The 22662-nt window shown below is 36.2% G+C and overlaps 1 protein-coding gene across 15 annotated transcripts in view; it reads right to left on the bottom strand.

Annotated features, from left to right (window-relative positions):
• RBM26 (RNA binding motif protein 26) overlaps nt 1-22662 on the bottom strand; it is a 257474-nt gene that overhangs the window by 216706 nt on the left and 18106 nt on the right. For 6 of the 15 annotated variants that reach the window (XR_010409963.1, XR_010409964.1, XM_064585954.1 and 3 more), the window contains exons 2-9: nt 11754-11872; nt 10988-11124; nt 8029-8117; nt 7222-7439; nt 5249-5509; nt 3802-4041; nt 3211-3381; nt 2707-2862 (exon numbers count right to left, since the gene is read on the bottom strand). Coding sequence is in view for 13 of the 15 variants with exons in the window: in XM_064585954.1 (XP_064442024.1) it covers nt 2707-2862; nt 3211-3381; nt 3802-4041; nt 5249-5509; nt 7222-7439; nt 8029-8117; nt 10988-11124; nt 11754-11872 (1391 nt within the window). In the remaining 2 variants the exon portion in view is untranslated. The remainder of the gene's footprint in view (nt 1-2706; nt 2863-3210; nt 3382-3801; nt 4042-5248; nt 5510-7221; nt 7440-8028; nt 8118-10987; nt 11125-11753; nt 11873-22662) is intronic. The other 9 variants (XM_045869594.3, XM_064585961.1, XM_064585962.1 and 6 more) reach the window with 3 other exon arrangements.

Here is a 22662-nt window from a genome sequence, read left to right as displayed (position 1 = left end):
TACTCAATTTAAATGGGGTGCTAAATCAGTTCTGTGGTACATAAAAACAATGTTATTAGTGGAAAATATATTCCTAAACCAATTCACAAAAAATACTATGTGATGTATATGAAGAACAGTACTAAAATAATCACTATATACAATGATTCTATAGGAAAAGGCATTCAGATTTCTAACCATACATACTAGACATTTTTCTCTCAATAGGGCCACTTCCTGTAACTTGTAACTACACACGTGTGGAGCTGAAATTGCCACAACTGCAACTTCTACATAGTAAGATTTATATGCAAGGAGTATGATCCCTCTTCCTTTTCTTAATCACCATCAAAAAAGTTTGCCTGGCATTGGAATGAGTCTAATAAATATTTATCTGCAGTAGCATATATTTTTGCCACACCTAAGCAGCAAAGTAAGAAAGAGATGACTTCATGTAGGAGGTTCCAGTAAAAGCAAAGAGTACGGGTATGATGAAAAGAAAGGGACTAAGTAGTGACTCAAAGAAGAAAGGGATTTTCTCCGAACTAGCCAGGAGAGACTTGGGAGATGAAGAGCCACAATCTTAAGTGGCTTATAATTTTCATTTATAAACAATCTTACATCCCTTATAAAAAACTCTTAAAAAATATTTTTCTTCTGTTGTTGTTAATGATAGCTATTAGGATTCCTCAGTGAGAATTTAAAAGATGTGAGGGAAAGGTGGCAGCCACATGAAACACTTCCCTGTATAATCAAAGATGATATAAATTAAATAGGATATAAATTATAATGTTCCCCACACCTCTATAAAAAAAAGTCCTCTGAACAATCAAGTTAACAGATGCAGAATTTGATAGTTTCGAAGAACAAATAAAAAAATGCAAAGTGTAATCAATCACAAGTTTACTAAACCACATTAGGTACCAGTATTTAACAAGCTGGACTTTTATTCATGATTGATGAGGCATGATTTTTTTTTTTCCACTAGGAAAAAAAGATAACAAGGCAAGACCACAAAGAAAATGGGATTTAAAAGTTAGCTGAAGTAGGGCGCCTGGGTGGCTCAGTTGGTTAAGCGACTGCCTTCTCAGGTCATGATCCTGGAGTCCCTGGATCGAGTCCCGCATTGGGCTCCCTGCTCCGCAGGGAGTCTGCTTCTCCCTCTGACCCTGCCCTCTCTCATGTGCGCTCTCTCATTCTCTCTCAAATAAATAAATAAAAAATCTTAAAAAAAATAAAATAAAAGTTAGCTGAAGTAGTTAGGGAAAAAAATATATTTTATTGGCCTACATATATTTTCCATTATGGATGACAACCCCTCACTTCCTGGTATTTGCAGCCAATGCTCCCTCTTTCAAATTAATGTGAGCTCTCTCCCTTCCTCTAAACCTTCATATCACATTGCACCTCCAGGAGAGCAGTTTTACTGCCCCAGCTGGTGACTTTTATCATCGAAACTCTTATCTTCTCTCATTTAGAAATTTTAGCAAAAGGTCTGTCTCCTCTGAGAAAATTTTAAAAGCGAATGAATCACTTCCTAAAACATAATTCCTTTTGATTAAAATATTATAAGCAAACCAATATCAAATTCTTACATGTAAAATACATATCAAGTATAAAAGTTTGTATAAATTTATTTCATTATCCAATCTACAAAAAACGATCTTCAGGAATTAAAGCATTACTCAATCTGAGGACCCCAAGATCACCACCCTAACCAAAGGCAGACACTTAACTGACTTGAGCCACCCAGGCACCCCTAAAGCATTACTTTCAAGAGTTTAGGGGCACCTGGGTGGCTCAGTCGTTAAGCGTTTGCCTTCGGCTCAGGTCATGATCACAAGGTCCTGGGATCGAGCCCCGCATCGGGCTCCCTGCTCAGGGAGAAGCCTGCTTCTCCCTCTCCCACTCCCCCTGCTTGTGTTCCCTCTCTCGCTGTGTCTCTCTCTGTCAAATAAATAAATTAAAAAAAAAAAAGTTTAAATGAACCAATTAAGACTGCAAATGACAGGGGCGCCTGAGTGGCAGTTAAGCATCTGACTTCATTTCTCTTGATTTAGGCTCAGGTCATGATCTCAGGGTCGTGGGATAAAGCCCCACGTCAGGCTCAGCGCTGGGCATGGAGCCTACTTAATATTTGCTCTCTCCCTCTCTGCCCCTCCCCTCTAACATAAATAAATAAATCTTTAAAAAAAAAAAAAAAAAGACTGCAAAAGATACAAAATACCCCCAAAAAAGCTACCTTAGAAAATATGTACTTTTGGGGCACCTGGGTGGCTCAGTCGGTTGACTATCTGCCTTCAGCTCAGGTTACCCCAGGGTCCTGGGATCGAGCTCCGAGTGGGGCTCCCGGCTCAGTGGGGAATCTGCTTCTCCCTCTCCCTCTGCCTTTCCCTCTGGCTTGTGCGCGCGTGCTCTCTCGCTCACTCACTCTCTCAAATAAATAAAGTCTTAAAAAAATAAAAGACTTATTCTCCTTTAAAAAAAAAAAAAAGAAAATATGTACTTTTGGGAAATTCCTTTCCCCTTGAGTGACAGAACCAAGTGTCACCAGTAACACAAATAGAGAACCACACATTACCTTTTCTTTTAAGAGAGACCAAAGGATTGGAGGAATAAACTTAATCACCATCCCTTACTCAACCCCAATAAATGTAGGACCATATTCTTTATAAATGTTTGCCACTCTTGATATGAAAATAAGAAGAAAAGATTAATGAATAGTACCTCTGGGTGGCAAATCCATATCCCCTGATGTTAGTCCTATCAAGTTAGGCCTTTGTGCATGTACTCTGTGTCTATACATAGGTCTGGAAGTGTTTGTTATGCTTGGGGCTTCAGGATTGTAGCCATCTGTGTCATATGTATCTGGTAATACAAAAACTGTAATTAAAAAACAATTATAAAACGCCACTTGGTAATTTTTTATATTGACAACAGAAAAAGTAAATTATGTAACATTGTTAATACAGAGCTAACACGCTATATATATAAAAAAGAAAATTTAGTTTTATAAAAATAAGTTAAATAAAAAATATAACTTAGTCTTTTAAAAATCCTGAGGACTTGCATTTAATATACATTCACCATTTCTACATTTTATTCTATATGATTTTTGTGAGAAAAATAAACCTAACAGAGCTAGTCACTCTAGACATTTTTAAATTCCTTATCTAAACTCTGCTCTAAAGCCTCACTACATTATGAATATAAAGAGGGGCAAAACTGCACCTGCAGTAAAAAGAGAGGGTGGAGCAGGTGGAGGCTGGTGATGAATGCCAGTTGTTACTACAGTAGGAACAGAACTGGTTGCAGAGTTTGGGGGAGCATCCATGCCAGATGGCTGCAAAGGAGGAAGTGGAGGTGGTGGTCCTGTCAAAACCAAAGAATAAGAAATATCATCTGAAAGCAAACAAATAAAATAAGTTATTGTATATCCAAACATGATATTCTCATTTATCAGCAAAATTATAATATCTACAAACTCAAGTTCTTACAACTATATTAGATTTTTAGGGTAAAATATCCTTTTACTGTATTCCAAAACAGGTTTGTCTTAAACTATAAAGAACTACTGAGAGCTGGGATTCATCAGGGATGTGCTAAGTCAGGGCCACTCCACACCACAGTAAACCATAGGTTTGGCAAAGCCTGCAAAGTGGGGATATATTCTAAATAAGAGAATCTTGCCCTTGGTTTCTAGCAGGCATCCTTAGGATTATTTTAGGTATTTTTAACAAAAGCAAGCATCAAACTATTAACTTTTAAAAAGGCTATGAATGGACAGATAATAGGTACTGGCAAACAAATAGATTTACTTACCTGTGACAGGTGGTAGGCTAGGTGGTAATGGGCCTGGTGGTGGCACTGGGGGTCTCAGATTCACAGGTGGAGGTGTAAGAATTGGCGGAGGTGGGGGAAGTCCAGGAGGAGGTGGTCCTTCAACAACTGGAGGCTGTGCTGGGAAAGGCAGCATGCCAGGAAGATTCACATCTTCTACAACTACAGGGTCACTTCCATGGTCAAAAGGGCACATGTCTCCTCTCATACAGAAACCCTTTTCTGTAAGGAAGAATAATTAGATACATGGAAAGTGTCAGATATATAAATTTTCTGTAAGTTAACAAAGGTAAGATATTTAAAAATAAGAATATTGGGGCGCCTGGGTGGCTCAGTCGTTAAGCGTCTGCTTTCGGCTCAGGTCATGATCCCAGGGTTCTGGGATTGAGCCCTGCATCGGGCTCCCTGCTCAGCGGGAAGCCTGCTCCTCCCTCTCCCACTCCCCCTGCTTGTGCTCCCTCTCTTTCTGTCTCTCTCTCTGTCAAATAAATAAATAAAATCTTTAAAAAAAAAAAAAAAAGAATATTTTTAATATTGGGCCAGTATAACTAACCATAACACAAGAGCTAATTTCCAGTAACATAAAATACTTACAAAGTAAATATAGCTAACATACACATTAAAAAAGTATATCCACAAATTAAAATGAGTATACCTAGCTAGCAAGAGGATATAAAACTTTTACGTATTTTCTGTCATTAGAAGCATTTCCCTTATTTATTTTTCATTTCCTTTATTTAAATCTCACTTAAAAGGGGCGCCTGGGTGGCTCAGTCGTTAAGCGTCTGCCTTCGGCTCAGGTCATGGTCTCAGGGTCCTGGGATCGAGCTCCCGCATCGGGCTCCCTGCTCAGCAGGAAGCCTGCTTCTCCCTCCCCCTCCCCCTGCTTGTGTTCCCTCTCTCGCTGTGTCTCTCTCTGTCAAATAAATAAATAAAACCTTTAAAAATAAATAAATAAATCTCACTTAAAACTTTGAGAATATTGCAACTATAACTTTAGTACAATTTATAAAACTTTTACAGTAAAACTTTGACAGTCTTCATCTATAAAATTCTTACAGGTGAATATTCACATTTCTAGGTTCTAATCACATGCCAATAACCACTGATTTCTAAAGAAGTGAGTTTTGTCACGAATGTTTCAGTAGCAGATTCCCAGATGAACAACTCAGTACATACTACTCCTGTTTGGTAAACTCCAAAAATATATTAAGACTTATGTGTAAATAAGCACTATCTTTAGATGGATATACAATAGTCAGTAGTGACTAATGAAGGTTTAAATAATACTGAGAAATTCAAGAAGTGCCTAAGACTGACTAACCACCATTAACTGGGCTTTCTATGAATAACTGTGCAACCTAAACTTGTGGAATTTAGTCAACTGGAAATACTAATTCAGTACTTCAGGAAACAGTAAAAGACTTACCATCATAGTCTCTACACCGTTTCTTTGGCATTGGTGGTCTTACATATGAGTTATGGTCCACTTGGTCTTCATGAAATTCAGACCAACTTTCAGTAGTGTTATTACCATGATGAGTAGGAGCAATTACTGTAATAGTGCTGCTCAAAGTAGGTACAGGGTAGTGACCAGATGAAATATTAGGTACCGAAGAGACTGGAGTATAATTGTTTTCTAGTGGATCTGTCCTATCCAGGTCGTATTTAGGTTTTACTAGATCCCTTTCTGCAACAAAATATAAATAACTTATAAAACAATACACTATAAAAAAAGTCCCAGATCTACAAAACAGTGGTATTTTTGCTAAACACAGAGAAAATGTTCAAACTGTACACAAGCCTCCTTTTCCTTTAATAACTACTAAATGAATACACAATGTTCCAAGATAAGCTATTTCTTTTCAATATGACCTGAACTATAAAAATCACACAAAATTTGCTGCACTTAATGAGATTTTTTTTTCTTGGAGTGCTGTTTACAGAAAAGAGATCTTTTATTTTCTTCAGTGCAATCTTAGTATGCATAACATCAGCCCACAAAACAAAATATACAATAAAAGTATGGTTATTTTTTCTCTGATGAACATTTAGTTGTAATCCACCCAAAGATCCTAGCATGGCTTTTTAAATAAATAGTATACACTATTAATAGTATTAAATAGTGAAAACTATTTATTGAAGACGGAAACGGATGAGCTAAGAGGAAAGAAAAAGAGTTCGTATTAATCATGAACAAAACCATTAACTGGGCTGTGTTTGGTCCCAAGGAGAGAGAAAAGGTATAAAGAAGATTACTTAAGTGAAGCAATGTGCAGAAGGCCTAGATCACAGAGAGAGAAAAATCTAAGAGTAAGAGAGAAGTATAAAACTTATACAAAACCCGTAAATATTATTTCCCTAAGACTAAGTGACTGTACAATAAAAGCTAAAACAGTAGCAAAAAATCTAATTTGAGTAAAGGTGTTTTACTTGAAGTATTTTAGTTGTTTTATTGCCTCCAGTATCTTCCTTGAAATAACACACATTGGAAGAAAAATTATACATGTTGGAAATGACATGCTCTTGCAAATATATTCATCTGAAATGAGAATTTTAACTGTTTTCCTAATTTTAAAATATAACTCTTATATAATAAACTGAACATATTTATACAATTTAATGAATTTTATCTATGTATATATGTGTGAAACCAATCATAACCAAAATAATATAGATACATATTCATCACTCCCAAAAATATCCTTGCACTCCTTGATAATTCTCTGCCCTTTATTCCATCCAGGGCAACCACTGATTTTTTTTTGTCACCAGAGATTAGTTTGCATTTTCTAAAATTTTATATACATGTATATTCTTTTTTATCTGGCTTCTTTCACTCGGCATTATTATTTTGAGATTCATCCTTTTGTGACATATATCAAAAGTTCCATCCTTTTCTTCCACTGTATGGATGCATCAGGTTATCCATTCGCATGACATTTGGGTTGTTTCTAGTTTTTGTCTATTTCAAAGGAAGGTACCATGATCATTTCCGTCCAGTTGTGTGGAAATACACTTTTGTTTCTCTTACATAAATACTTTGGAGTTGGGATGGCTGGGTCATTTGGTAGGTGTAGATTTAAATTTAAGATACTGTGAAAGTTTTTTCCAGAGAGTTCCAGTTTATCTCTATCCTTACCAATATTAGATAAAGTCAGTCTTTTTACTTTTAGTCATTGCAATGGGCATGCAGTGGTGACTGTGGTTTTAATTTACATGAAATAAAATTTTTAAAAGAAATTTTTAAAAAAGCATTCACTTCGACCACAAAATACATCAAAATAGAAAAAATGAAGACAACACTGACAAAAATTAAAAACCATTTTTAAAACCTTCAAATGCAGCGTATTCACAATAGAAGAATGCTAATCAGAACATACATATATATGGATTATTTACCCCGGCTTCGTGTTCTGCTTCTGCTTCTAGTCCTGCTTCTATCCCTATCCCGGTCACGAAGCCTCTCTTTACTCCAACTTCGACTCCGACTCCTGCTGTAACTTCGACTTCGGCCTCGTCTTCTATTGTACCGGTCTCTATATGAATCTCTTCGAGGAGGGTTTCGATCATAATCTCTTTTGCGAGAACGATCATCTTTTTTCCTCTCATCACGACTTCTAAAGAAATAAAATGATCACTTTCAGGAAAGTAAGTAGATACAGAAAATACTCATTAAATGCAAAAGTCACATTTTATTCCTGTAAACATGATTCTTTATTCCACAGCATATATAGGAAACTCAAATTGAAAACCTGAACATGATCTGCTCAAGAACTCTAAAACCCCTTTAAAGGAAAGTCTCAATCCCTAACCTTATACACAAAGACATCTATACATCTGGCATCGGTACATCACATCTCTTAGCACGTTGTCCTGTACACACCTAACCTCATACTTACAGGCATGTAGCGCATCTACTGCCTACACTAAATGCTTTTGAAGCCTTAGTGGGAAAAATAATTTATTCACACTAAAGGGAAACTCCATGCAAAAACAGTTCTCACTTCATGCAAGCACTATTCTTAATCTCAATTCCAGGACCTACAAATGTGACACAGATATTCTTGGTAAGAAAGGAACTGAGTTACACTTTCCTAGACCAAAAGAAGAGTAGACATTACTTGCCCCTAGGCGAGATAATCAAGTCTAAGCATTCATACAAAAGATATCCAATGTCTAAGCACTGAACATGGTTCAATCAATCACCTATTTTCTCTGTATCGGGAACTTGACTGGGGAGGACTATGATTTAGTCTTCTGGAAAACTTCTTCTCTCGCTCTTCCTCCTTTGTGATCTGATATACAAAGAAAAATTTGCATTAAGTTTAGCAAGTTATTCCTTGCCATGTTACTATTTGAATGATTTAACTGATATTAAAATACAGACGTGAAATTGTTCTCTTCTAAAAGCATTAAGAAAATTTCTCTTCTAAGTACAATCATTTAATTTAACCATAGAAGAAAGGTTTGCTGAAAGTTACAGTGAATGCTAAAGAAACTCAGAAATGTTTATCTTAGATAACAGTGGTGAGAAAACACTTAGGCAAATGTCCTCATTTTAACATTATTAGTAGAAAGTCAATTTTAGTTCTTCTTTCAAAAGTCCAACATACACTCATGTTTTGGTTTCACGGATTTGGCCAGGCACCACACACATTAGGAAATAGAGCAGAATGCATTAGAACTAACCAAGTCAGAAAAAGAGATGTAAGAGAAAATGATATGTAAGGTCAAACAGTTCTCCAGTTCTCAGCAGTATGGCAGCTATATATTCCTCTTCCCTACAAGGGGCCTCCATTCGTATTATATTAATAGAAAGCAGCCCTGGAAAATATTCCCTTGATCAGTGCGCTACTTTTCTGAGGCCAGAATTTTCCATGCTATACTCTCTAGAACACTGTTACATAGGACATTAATAGGTGTTACTAGAAAAAAAAGATTTAGAGGATAAACAAATACAGGAAATACTGAACATGTGGTTTCTGTAAATATGATAGGACTCAAGACTTCGCATTGTTAATAAGAACTCTAAGACAATCTGATGTAGGCAGTCTATAGGATAATAGAACAGTGTCCCAGTTTATGCCAGTTGTTCCAATACCCCTCTGGGTAAGAGCCTCTTACTGTCAGAAGTGTCCATTGTTGGGTGATAAATTAAATGGAAATCCTATTAATAGGCCAAACTCTAAGAAACACAGCTTAAAAGCCTTTTTTTAAGTCTTTTTTTTCTTATACTTTCATTCTCCTCTTCCCACCCATTTCGACCCTTCCCCACCCAAAAAAAAAAAACAGGGTACGGTACAATGCACCTTTTCCCTTCTACTTGCTTCAACACACACTCGTGAGTAATTTATGTTGACAGATCATCATATTCCACAGTACATGCTCAACTGGCAACTTTTACTATACCCACGGTATTTTAAATCCAGGTTGTCATCTGACATTTTGACAGTTCTGAAAGATCAGGGATAAATATCCTTCACAATTGGTCAAGAAAACTGTGGAGAAATATTATTATGTCAATAGACGTAAGACTAAGGTTTTGCCACTAATTCGTTTTGGGGGAAGACTTCTTACTGCTTCTCAAATCCAGAGACTACGAGACTACTTAAGATTTTCTAAGAATTAAAATATGATTTGCAATAGCAAAAATCTAGAACTAACCCATCAAACTTGCATCGGTGGGCAAAACTTAAATAAATTATTGTGCATCTCTACGTGGCGTAAGCAGTTGCCAGCACAATAGCAACTATCCCTTTCCTTATTAATAGAACCCCTACTGTAAGGTATGAAATATGCACAAAATTATTTCTGGCCTTCCCTTTCACTGAGAAGTGATAGGGGTGTTTTATGCGCACATTTGTGTAACTACATACATGTACATGTGTGTAAATGTGTTCAGATGCAGAATAAAAATATATTTGAGACTTACTATGTAATGTTACACATATGTTTATATCATTACATAATAAACAAATATTACTTACATAATCTGTAAAGAAAAAAAGAGTATGAGGGGAAAAAACCCAATCACATCTTCTACCACACAACGACCTCTCAACAGTAATAGGAACTGCCATTTACTGAGAACATACTATGTGCTACCCACTACGCCAAGTGCTCTACAGACAACATTTTATTATTCCTCACAACAACCCTATAGTGTTTCCATTTCACAGCTGAGTAAACTAAGGCTTGGCAAAGTAACGTTTTCAAGGTCATAAAGCACTGACTGATAAAGCCAAAATTTTAACCAAGATTTATTTGACCTAAAGCTAGGCCAACTGCAGAAATATAACAGCTTAACTGTCAATTAGTTTTGCTCGAATTACAATCTTTAAACATCAAATTAAGAAGATCTGAATTTTTATGATTATTAAGAATGGCAATCTTGTATAAAAGGTAAATTCTTCTAAAACTCTTAAAGGATGAAGTCATGCCCACTGCCCTGTGAAGGTCCTTTTACGAGACTACCTTAAAAACAGCCCCCTACAAAATTCAGGCAGGATAGAAGCAAATAGATCTAACGTCAATCTAATTATTTTCACAGAACACAGATAATGCGAGTCCACAGCTGTAAGATACTATACAGAAAAGAGTTAAAAAGTAAGCCTGAGACTGTCATCCTTAGAAAGGCCTGCTTATTATAAGGTAGGCCCTTGGCTGGTGTCTGTGAACTCTGATTTCTGGAGGGTTCCCATCATTCCCTGATAATAACAGCTCACTATATGCCTGAATTGTGTCAACGATACGGTTTTATGCTGAACACATGCTTTCCTCTGAGAGTTTGGAATTTTGGTACCTAGTAGACAGAAGGTGCATCTGTGACCAGCCCTCAATAAAAACCCTGGACACTGAGTCTCTAATGAGCTTCCCTAGTTCAAATGTGTAGAAAACTACTTGTTACGTGCATCCTTTGTGACTCTCCTAGGAGAAGCCTCTAGAAGCTTATGTCTGTTTTCCCCCAGACTTCGCAACACCTACTTTTTCCTTTTGTTGATTTTGCTGTAAAATCATAGCCATGAGTATGACTAAGTGTTAAGTTCTATGACTGCTCCTAGGGATGGTCCTGAGGATTCTTGACACAAACACAGAAAGTAAACCTCAGTTTAATTATTCCTTATATGTTTTTAAAGAACATCTAAAGTTTAACACAAATCCTTACCTCTTCTTTTTTTATATCTTTTTCTTGGTGCTGAAAAAATTCTACCTTTAAGCTTCCTGATGATGGCTGCTCTGGAGGAGGTAGATAACTCTTTGTATTCACAGCATCAAAAAGCTTTTCCACAAATATCTGCGTCTCTAACAACAACAACAAAAAAAACCCCACAGATTAAAGACATTTGCTAAGATATGATTTCTCCCCTTCTATACATCATAGTTCAATATGATGAAATATACAATGACTTTTATAACTCTAGAAATTAAACTAAGACCAATAGCTTCCCAACCAGTGTGTCATGACACAAATCCTATGGTAATACTAAATCCATTCAATTTCAGGGTAGTGGAACTAGGATGGCCAGAGCTTCTAGGCCAGTGGCTTCCAGCCATGACTAGTCTCCAGGTACCCTGCGCCCAGAGTGCCAAACATAAATATTATTATCTAGATGGTAGCAAAGTGAAAAAAGTTAGAAACACTATCTAGACAACATCCCCAGAAGCTTCTTAAGCAATACGATCTTTAAATAAACAAGCATTCATTTACTTAATCTTTTAAAGAGAAATATCGGCTTCCTTTAAGAAAGAGAATAAAGATACTAATGAAAAAGGTTTTCATTATAAATAAGCTATAATCAGTAATAATACTGTTTATTCAACTTTGTTATAATTAGAGTGTGTTCTCTTATGGAGTTCCTTTAATATTATGGAAAATCTTGCTTTAAAGCATTTATTAAAATAAACTACTATTTTTAAACCAAAGATTTTACCTTTTTGAAGAAATACATCCAGTTGATCAATACATAATGCCTTTAACTCTTTCTCACTTTTGTCTTTCTTTACCAAAGCGAGAACATATTTTGCTAGGGCTGATGGATCTGCATCACAACTGAAGAAAAAAAGCAATGTTGAAGGAAATTTAGCCATAAACAATTGCACATTCTAAAAATTTCAGTTACAAACAGACTTAGTTGGTATGATAGTTAAGTGAATTATTATATGTAAAAAGCACCTACCCCATGGAAGGCAATGAAGAAATATAAGTTCTCCCTTATAGTAATGTATTTTACACGATCTACATAGCCAATATTCTGTATCCTTCCACATTTGTACTAATGTATGTATTAAACTCGGTAGGCTTTATTATTATTAAAAAGAGAAGTTATAACAAAGTAAAAACAGTACCAGAGCATCAAAAACTATTAGCGTGGAACCAATAAAAATACAAAAAGTGCCCTCCCCTTTCCCCTACCCCAAGAACTAAATAGCTAGAAAACCCAGAGAGGGCACTAAAAGAAAACCTGAAAACATACTACAAGTTTAGAAACAGACCCAAATAAATAAATACATGAATTATGATTTTATAAAGGTGGCATCCAAGTCAATGTGCAAGAGATGAACTATACAATAAATGATACTGAGACAAGTGGCAGTTATTAAAAACTAAGTTGGTTCTATAACTGATTCCATACACCACAATAAATCTAAAACTGAAAAATATGAAACCACTAAAGTATTAGGAAAAAAAACAAGGAAGTTATTTTATAACTCTGGAGTAATGAAGACTTTCTGAATAATGACAGAAATCTGTATTACAAGAGTAATTTGATTATACAAAAAAAAGGCAAAAACTTTGGAATGAAGAGTCAAAAGACAAATAAAAAAAGCTCAAATAATTTAATCCATTCCAAAAAGTGAATTCTCCTAATATGTAGTTTCTATCAATCAGTAAGACCAAAATCGTAAGAGAAAGAAGATAAAGAATACAAATAGATACTAAACAGAAAAAGTTAGTATAAATATGAGTAAAAATACACCCTCATCCATAAAAGAAATTCACACTTAAGCTATACTGAAATATCATTTTTCAGCTATAAAGCTGGCAAAATCTAAAGATACGAATATATATTCTGCAGATAAGACTATGGGGATACACACAGTTTTTAAACACTGGCTGCTGTGAGGAGACTGGTAGCATACAATCACAAGTGCAAATGACCTAGCAATTCTATTTCTCTGAAGTTACTTTACAGACATACTTACATATTCAAAGTGACACATACACAGATCATTCACTGTCACACTGATTGCAAAATAAAAAATGTGCAAAATGTCCATTTACAGAGGACTGGAAAAAGAAATTATACTAATCTACACAAGCGAATGGAATACAGCAAAAAGACACAAAAAAGAATGAGGAAGTGTTCCTATCATAGAGAAATTTTCCTTATCAATTTGTTATGTTCAAAAAGGTAGAGTTTATAGCAGCAATGTCCACAATAGCCAAACTATGGAAAGAGCCTAGATGTCCATCAACAGATGAATGGATAAGGAAGATGTGGTATATATATGCAATGGAGTATTATTTGCATTTGCAACGACATGGATGGAACTAGAGGGTATTATGCTAAGCAAAATAAGTCAATCAGACAAAGACAAGTATCATATGATCTCACTGATAATGAAGAATTTGAAAAACAAGACAGAGGATCATAGGGGAAGGGAGGGAAAAATGAAACAAGACGAAACCAGAGAGGGAGATAAACCATAAGAGACTCTTAATCTCAGGAAACCAACTGAGGGTTGCTGGAGTGGTGGGGGTTGGGAGGGATGGGGTGGCTGGGTGATGGACACTGGGGAGGGTATGTGCTATGGTGAGCGCTGTGAATTGTGTAAGACTGATGAATCACAGACCTGTACCCCTGAAACAAATATTATGTTATTAAAAAAAAAAAAAAAAGGCAAGGTAGAGAAAACCGGCTATCATGTTACCATTTGTGTGGGGGAAAGAGAAGAAATTATGTATTTGGATTGGCTTATATTTGAATAATAAATATGTGGAAGTACAAACAAATAATTTTGGTTATTGATTTTTTTTTGGATGGGGGGGAGATAGTGGGGGCTAAGTGAAGGAGGAACAGAGTGAGCAAAGAAAGTTTTTGATGCCTGAGCCATGCCCAATCCTAACAAAAAGCCAGGTAATTGTTTTTCAACTAAGCTAAGATTGTTACCCATGTAATTAATGGTCATTTTACAATTTAGGCTAAATAAGAATAAAATAGTAGCAACAGCCAAGCACTAACATCTACCGAACACCTAGTTTGTGCCATGAACTGTACATACTGTATTTATTAGCTCTATTCTATAACAGTTCTACAAAAGTACAGCAGTAACCTACATCACTGAATCAAAAAGTACATCTTTAAAAGACAATGAAGAGGGCGCCTGGGTGGCTCAGTCGTTAAGTGTCTGCCTTCAGCTCAGGTCATGATCCGAGGGTCCTGGGATCGAGCCCTACATCAGGCTCCCTGCTCAGTGGGAGGCCTGCTTTCTCCCTCTCCCACTCCTCCTGCTTGTGTTCCCTCTCTCACTGTCTCTCTGTCAAATAAATAAATAAAATCTTAAAAAAAAGACAATGAAGAGCTTTGGTTGCACAGTAGAAAACACCTATAGAAAAACCTGACTGCAAGTGAATCAACAGGCGTAATTCAACCATTTGTGTTTTGCTTTGTTGCTTTATAAAGGCTACACAGATAAATCTAATACAGCGTCAGAACTGACAAATACTCTATTAAGGAACCAGTATAGCATTTATCATATGTTCTAAGACTTCCTAGTCTACATTACTGTGGTCATTAACTATGTCTTCCAATTCTTTACTCCTCCCTTTAGAAGGCAGAGCCTGATTCCCCACTCTTTGAGAGTAGGTTCAATTTAGGGACTTGCTTCTAAACAAACAGAAGAGCAGAAGTGATGGTGTCTACCTTCCAAGACTAGGACCTACAAAGTATTGTGGCATCATCCTTGCTCTCTCTCTGGAATCACTTCTAGAGAAAACAGCTGCTATGTTCCAAGGACACTCAAGCAGCCTTATGGAGAGCACCATGTGGCAGTGAAATGAGGGTTCCAGTCAACAGTCAGAGGACTGAGGTCTCTTGCCAATAGCCATATGTGAGTGAGCTTGGAAGCCGATTCTACAGTCACCGTAGAACCTTGAGAAGATTGCAGAACTGATCTACAGCGTAACTGCAATCTCATGATTCAGAGCCAGAAATACTCCACTAACCTGCTTCCAAATTCCTGACACAGGAATGGTAAATGTCATGAGGTGATAAATGTCTGCTGTGTTACTAAGTTAAGTTGCAGGGTAATTTGTCAGTAATCATACTTTTCTCATAGATCTATTTCCATTTATTTACAAAGATTTGAAATGGGCTATTGAACAAGAAACAAGAAAAAATTCCACTTTAATGGTACATGAAAGATTTTTTTAAAGAGTTTTTCTTTGAAATTTATTTCAATATACTTAAACTAACCTTTTAAAAAAATACAGACAAAATGATTTATGATTTTTTCATGTTTTATCATAATGAGCACAGAAATACTTACATCTGTGATGAAATAAGCCCAAAGAAATGGGACAAATATAACCTCATGATGATCTATAGATATACTTACACCCAGCAATTTGGTAATACTGCATGACAAATCATGAAAGAATGCCTATTCATGTTAGGTAATCTGAATAAGCACAGTCAACTAAACACTTAACTAGACATCAAGCTAAACATACTTCAGTTTACTGAAAAATCACTGTGAAACAGAATACTAGCACTGTGTTATACTGTTTTATTGCAATTGCTGTTAATAAACAAATCTAGAGGGGTGCCTGGGTGGCTCAGTCGTTAAGCGTTTGCCTTCAGCTCAGGTCATGATCCCAGAGTCCTGGGATCAAGCACCGCACCGGGCTCCCTGCGCCGCGGAGAGCCTGCTTCTCCCTCTCCTGCTCCCCCCTGCTTGTGTTCCTGTTCTCGCTGTCTCTCTCTCTGTCGAATAAATAAATAAAATCTTTTAAAATAAATAAATAAACAAATTTAGAGTCTCCACATTGAGTCCAAATCCTATAATTTAACTCAACATTGGTCTTATTGTGAATTTTCAACTTAATAACAGCCTTGCTAATGACTTAACTGTGACTTTACATTTCTCTTAACTAAACACCAAATCTATTCCACTGCCACTCCATTACTTTTCTAAATATGATACTTTAAGTCAATTAAAATTTTAGCGGTTAAAAATATAAGGGTGCCGGGTGGCTCAGTCGGTTAAGTGTCCACCTTCAGCTCAGGTCATGACCTCAGGGTCCTGGGATAGAGCCCCACGTTGGGCTCCCTGTTCAGCAGGGAGTCTGCTTCTCCCTCTCCCTCTTCCACTCCCCACTATTCGAGTTCTCTCTCTCTCTCAAATAAATAAAATCTTTATTAAAAAATGCAGAAAAAGGCCTTTGTGATTTCTGTAATTATTATGGTTTATAGACCACAGTTTTATAAAACAGCAAGACAGAATCATTCCCGAACAATCACTGCTCAACATCTTCTATAGGTAGCTATTGAACTGAATTAAAAAAACAATAAAATCACAACAACCACAGCAAATCAACTACCATACACAAAAATTCTAAATCCTTGACACAGTCTGAAAGGGCAAATTACTTTTTAAAATTTGTTAAACTGCAAATTATATAGTAGAAACAAGGTTTATAATTTCACATTTAATGGCAAAATGGGCGAATTTACATTTGAGAGGCAATTTTTCTTAAATCCTATAAAGTCATTTCATATTTAATATTTTTAAAAACAAAAAAAAGTACTTGTAAATTACAGCTAAGTAAAAGAATATCTGAACTACAGAAGTTTAATAATATGCCACATGTTATAAATCAAGGAGAAAGGGCAAAATATGTGTTCTCTTTTCTATGTTTTAATTAAAAGTGCCAATGCTACTTCATCTGAACACCCAGCAACAACCTGCTATGCAAAATTAATGCAGTAAAAATGTTTAAATTACCTAATCAAAAGAAAATTTTATTAAGATAGTAAGGGGTTATTTAAAAAAAAAAAAAAGTCTCCATGGCAAGCAAGACTATTCATACAGTACTTTACGGCACCAGTTGCCACTGTTGATGATAGGTTTGCAGTATGAATGAACAGATCTTGTCAGAGATAGACTTTACCCTATGCTATGTTACTAGCATTCTAGAAACAGTTAAAGAAAAGTGGGACTGAAATCTTTCAGATCAGAGAGAGAAAGGGGACAGATTTTGAAAATGTTTAAGTACAAAGAACACTGAGTGACAGACTTTATCCCTATCTTAGCAAACAGGCTGAATTCCCACTGATTCTACGTTCCATAAAGACTTCTCAATCCAGTAAGTACATAATCTGCCAATAAAGCATCAAACTAACCACAGAGTGCTCCAACTCCAATTACCTGTGTGTGTGTGTGTGTGTGTGTGTGTGTTGGGGGATTGAGAGGGTTGGGTGGGCAAAACACAAACAAAACAAACTAAAGAATAAGGCCGGCATGAGACACGACTTGCCAACAGCATTTGTGAAAGGCGGGGTGGAGGAGGAGCAACTAAGTATTTTAGTATGTCAAATGAGATAAAGTGTGAAATGGTTGGGGGAAAACTTAAAATCATAAAGATGCAATAATATAAGAAAACAGTACTAGAGAGGAAACAGCGCAGTTCCCAAGCCGTAGGGAGAGCCATTGCTTTCACTTCAAGGTGTCACCTTTTACAAATACATAAGCAAATTCAAACGGATTCCCGGAAAATGACCAGAATGGTAAATGGATATCATTATCAGAGAGCTTACTAGAGATTCTCAGCCTGGAAAATTGGAATGTCAGAGAGAACTTGGTAGGTTTTCAAATAATTGAAGGGCTATCACAAGAAAGATTACACTTACTCAAGACATCCTCCACGGGATATAATTAGAACCAATAAGTGGAAGGAACAGATTTTGGCTTAAAATAGAGATGAACTTTTTAATAATCAGAGGCCTCCCAAAGGCAGAATAAACTGCCTGAAAGAAAAGTGCATTTTCCATCATTAGAATGGTTTCAAGCATAGGCTGAACAGCCCCTGGCAGATAAACACTGGATTGGATAGTAAATCCCTCACAAACCTGAAAGAGTATAATCCTGAGGTTTAATTTTGTGGAATACTGTGCCAAATATATGAATTATAAGATAATACAGTATTCTTTTCAATTAATTTGTAAATATTAGCAATAAAAAAATTTAAGTGACCTGGCACTACAGATAAAATATGTACTATATAGGAGAGTTTTATCACAACATACCAAAACCCAAAAACAGAACTTCTTACACACATGTGTAGCCGCTGGGCCTAACAGTACCTAAGAGAGAATACAGAGAAAGAGAGAGAGAATATATACAAATCTATCTCACTACATCAACAGCTCACTTTTATCAAGGACCCTTTCTTTTTCATTCATGAAGTACTTAGAATAAAATAAGTTGATTATCTTCCAAATATCACATTCATCTTTCAAAAATTTTTAACAAGCACCTACTATGTAAGGCACTGTTCTAGATCCTGATGATTCAACTTCGAAAAAAATTTCAGTCCTTGTGCTCACAGAATTTACACTGGGGCTGTTGAAGCTCCAGTGGAGGAGACACAATACATACATAGATACACACAACATATTGTCATGTAGACAAGTGCTCTGAGGAAAAATAATGTAAAGCATGAAGATAAATTATAGAGTAAAAGGAACAAGAAAGAGGAGAAAGAATGAATGAATGAATATATATTAGATAAAATCATCAGGGAAGAACCCTGATGAAGTAACCATTTAAACAGGGATCAGAATTTAAACAGGGATCAAAATGGAGCACAAGCAAGCTTTGGGCTATCTGGAAAAAGGACAGCCCAGGCTGAGGGAGCCCAACAGAAAAGGTCTGAAGTGGACGCCTACTTATACATGAGGCACAGGAGTCCAGTGGAATGGAGAAAAGAGAGCATTCATGAACAGCTGGATATCTAATCTCTCACCTCTTTAAAGATTTAAAATCAAATGCTCAATGAGCTTTAACAAATTAAATGTCCAGATCACCATGAAATCATTCAAACCAATGATTTTAAAGGCATAAAAGTAAAATTTTAACAATCTCTGAATTTGTGTTAAGGATATAGTAATAATAATGAAAAACATTAGTAGGGGTAACCATCTAAGGTCATTCTTTTCCAAAAGTATCTGAGGAGGGAAGTACATACGCTAAAAAAGTTGGAGAAGCCAAAGAAATGCAGAAAATCAAATTTTAATAATAAAAATAAAACCTCCCAAAAGAACTGACATGAATCAAATCACTCCTAGATATAAAGATTGTAAATTAATCTTCCTAACACACTCTTCATATTAGTTTTTAATTTAGGACTTTCAAAATAGTAATGACAAGGAAAACAAGAAAAGCTAGCCTTCCAGTACATTCTTTCAAAAAGAAGTTTGTTTTGCTTTGCTCAAGTTTCTTGGAGGCTTTAGAAATTCAGTGGAAGATAACTGAAGGAATTTAACCCAAGCTTCCATTTTTGGTAATCCTGAGAAGGTGTAGCTGGAGGTGGCAGTGGAAATTAAAAATTAAATTTAAATATGTTAACTCAGTAACTTTAGAACACGGATATACACCCACATCTGTTCCTACCAAATTTTCACTTTATATTCAAGAAAAATATCTAATTTGCATCAAAGTCATAGTTCTATTATTCTGTACTTAGGATTATTCTTTTAAAACTCCAAATCCCATTACAACAAATATAATACATACACTGAAAAATCCAGTTGCCATTGTTTACTATACAGTTTCATTCAATTCAAATAAGGAGGCAAAAATGTATTATTTGTATGTAGTAATTAGCTACAGCAAAGGTTATTCATTAAGAATTATCATACCCAGGGGCGCCTGGGTGGCTCAGTCATTAAGCATCTGCCTTTGGCTCAGGTCTTGATCCTGGGGTCCTGGGATCAAGCCCAGCATTAGGCTCCCTGCTCGGCGGGAAGCCTGCTTCTCCCTCCCCCACTCCCCCTGCTTGTGTTCCCTCCCTGGCTGTGTCTCCCTCTGTCAAATAAATAAAATCTTTAAAAAAAAAAAAATTATCATACCCACTTCAGGCTACAAAATAAAATCACAACCAGAAAATAAGCATACCTAAACATGATCCATCCATGAGCGTCATACAAATCACTTCTTACCACTGCAAACACTTAACCACTACATGTAATTACAACACTGAAAACTATTCAGTCAGTTCTCTCATTCCCTATATTACCCAAGAAATAGCAGCAATGCGTTCTTTCCTTGAGAACAGTAGTCCTCAAACATTTTGGTCTCAAGATCGATTTACATGTTAAAAACTAAAGAGAACTCCAAAGAGCTTTTATTTAAAAGGGCTACATCTATCAATATTTACCATATTAGGAAAACTGAAAAAATTTAAATTATTTAGTTTAAAATAACAAATCAAATAAATAACAAACCTACAATTTAACAGAAGAAGCCCTTGGGGGGGGGGGGGAGATGTCCTTCAAAAGGAGGAATTTAATAAATGGAGACTCTAAGGGTAAGGCTAACTTTAGGTATAGCTGGATCCAGGAGTTCAAATGATATCACCAGGACCCTCTTTCCATTCTGCTTTCCCTTGAATTCATTTCATTTTAAGCAGGCCCTCTCCACAAGGCAACAAAAACAGCCCTGAGCAGCTGGAGGTTTACATCATTCTGATAGCTAGTGAATCCAGGGAAAGGGGATTGCTTTCCTCTCCTCCTGCATCATATTGGTCCTTGAAAATTACTCAAGAATCTTCCCCAGTTTGGGTCATTTCCCTACACAGGGCAGGGATGGGCAGAGTTCCATGAGTAAAAGCCTCCCCTGAAACTAAATACCTTATTTTTTAATGAAAAAATAATTATATTTCTACAACAGAATAAAAATTTGGTGAGAAAACGGACAATGTTTCACAATTTTGCAAATACCATTAAATGTCTAGCTTAAAAGAAGACAGAACAATTCTAATATCTACTTTTATATTCAATCTGTTGGGATATACTATTTTGGTTGAAATACATAAAGAAATCTGACCTCATACAGATCTATGGTTAGAAAAGTGAGGACTTCACAGACACTAAGGAAGGTCTCAGGAAAGCTCAGGAGTCCTCCCATCACACTTGAGAACCACGGTTTTAAAATTCATTTTAAAAGTATCTGTAAAGTATCTGATTCAAAAACAAAGTCAATCTTCATCTTCTCAAAGATAAAACCCACCAACTCAGATTGGGAAACTCTATGCTGTTCACTGCAAATAACAGTAGCCCAGATGGCAAACTGAGCACAGACAGGTATGGTTATAGTATCATGTCACAGAACTCTCTCTTAAAAGAAAGTGGGACTGGAGGTGAAATGCTGATATGGCAGCCCACAGCAAAACTCCACATTTAGTACATGTTTTATATTCCAATTCAGAGAAGACTTGAATTTTCTGGGAATGGACTCTGGCCTCCAAAGGCTACCTCTTCAGTTACTCATATTCACATTTTACCTACTTATAAACCAGAGCTGAGGTATTTCAATCTTTCAGTTACTAAGAGAGAGAGGAAGCCAGGAACCATTTTCTTTCATGACTAAGAAGAGACAGAATTATCCAAAAAGCACTAAGACATGAAGTCTGAAAAAAAACCTAGCTAACTGAACTTTAAAATAATTCAGTATGTAACCTGAAAATAAATATTTCCCCGTACCTGTTTTTCAAGAGCCACAGAATCCCCCTTTCTGAACACTTATGAGTAAATTTTAACCCTTTGGAAAAAATAAATAATAACAAAATTCAACTAAGTAGAAACACTTTGTAAATTTTTCCTGAAATGCCAGACCTTAGGATCTGTACATGTCTGTCCTGTTAGATTGTTGCTATGGGTATGCTATGCTCGTCTGTTTCCCCTACAGGGATTCTAGGTAACTATGTCTACCTTTTCCCCAGACCCAACTATAATGTGTTGAAAAGTATCAACTAATTATCACACTACGTAAGAGCACATTAAATCAAGAGTATTATCAACAAAACTCACAAAAAACAGCTCTCAGTTTAGGTCAAAACCAATTATGACAAGTTCAAAGACCTGTCACAGATACAAAAAAAAGTCAATAAAACGTCTCTAGCGTATTGACAAGTCTTTCCTCCTTGCCTTTCCTCCTCATATATATTCAGTACACAAGTCCCAAGAATATTGCCATTTCTTCTCAACCTCCTGCCTAAGTCCAAATTCAGGCATTTCACAACTCACTCTTAAAGCTACAAGAAAAAACTGCTAACTAATCTTCTTTGCCTCCAAAAATGCTATAATCTAATCAAACCTCTACACACCCCAGTATCATTCTTTTAAAAAAAAAAAATCTGATCAAGTTACTACCCAGATTTATCTTTCCCAGTATACCACAACCTAGTCCCCAAAATGTCCAAACACTTCAGCATGGGAACAAAATCTAATCTTACCCTGAAACCAACAAAGGCTGCGGGATTCAAAAGCCTCTTCCTAACCAAAATGAACAGTCCTAATTCCTCACAGAACTGTTCTTCCAATTTTGGCTATTTAATGTCATCAGAAGCTTCAAACTTTAACAGAATCCAATTTGAGAGAGTGCATGAAAAACTTCAGACTGGTCACTGCAAGTATATGAACAGTTTTCAAAATGGGATCTACCTCGTTCACTATTATAAAGAATTAAACTTTATAAAAGTTAAAGTAAAGGGGCGCCTGAGTGGCTCAGTCGTTAAGCGTCTGCCTTCGGCTCAGGTCATGATCCCAAGGTCCTGGG

Source organism: Mirounga angustirostris, unplaced genomic scaffold (genome assembly GCF_029215605.1).
Source record: "Mirounga angustirostris isolate CCGP_5_RB_7025 unplaced genomic scaffold, mMirAng1.0.hap1 SCAF_3, whole genome shotgun sequence".
NCBI lineage: Eukaryota > Metazoa > Chordata > Mammalia > Carnivora > Phocidae > Mirounga > Mirounga angustirostris.
Note: the sequence above shows the minus strand (reverse complement) of the source record. Positions and strands in the feature narration are given on the sequence as shown.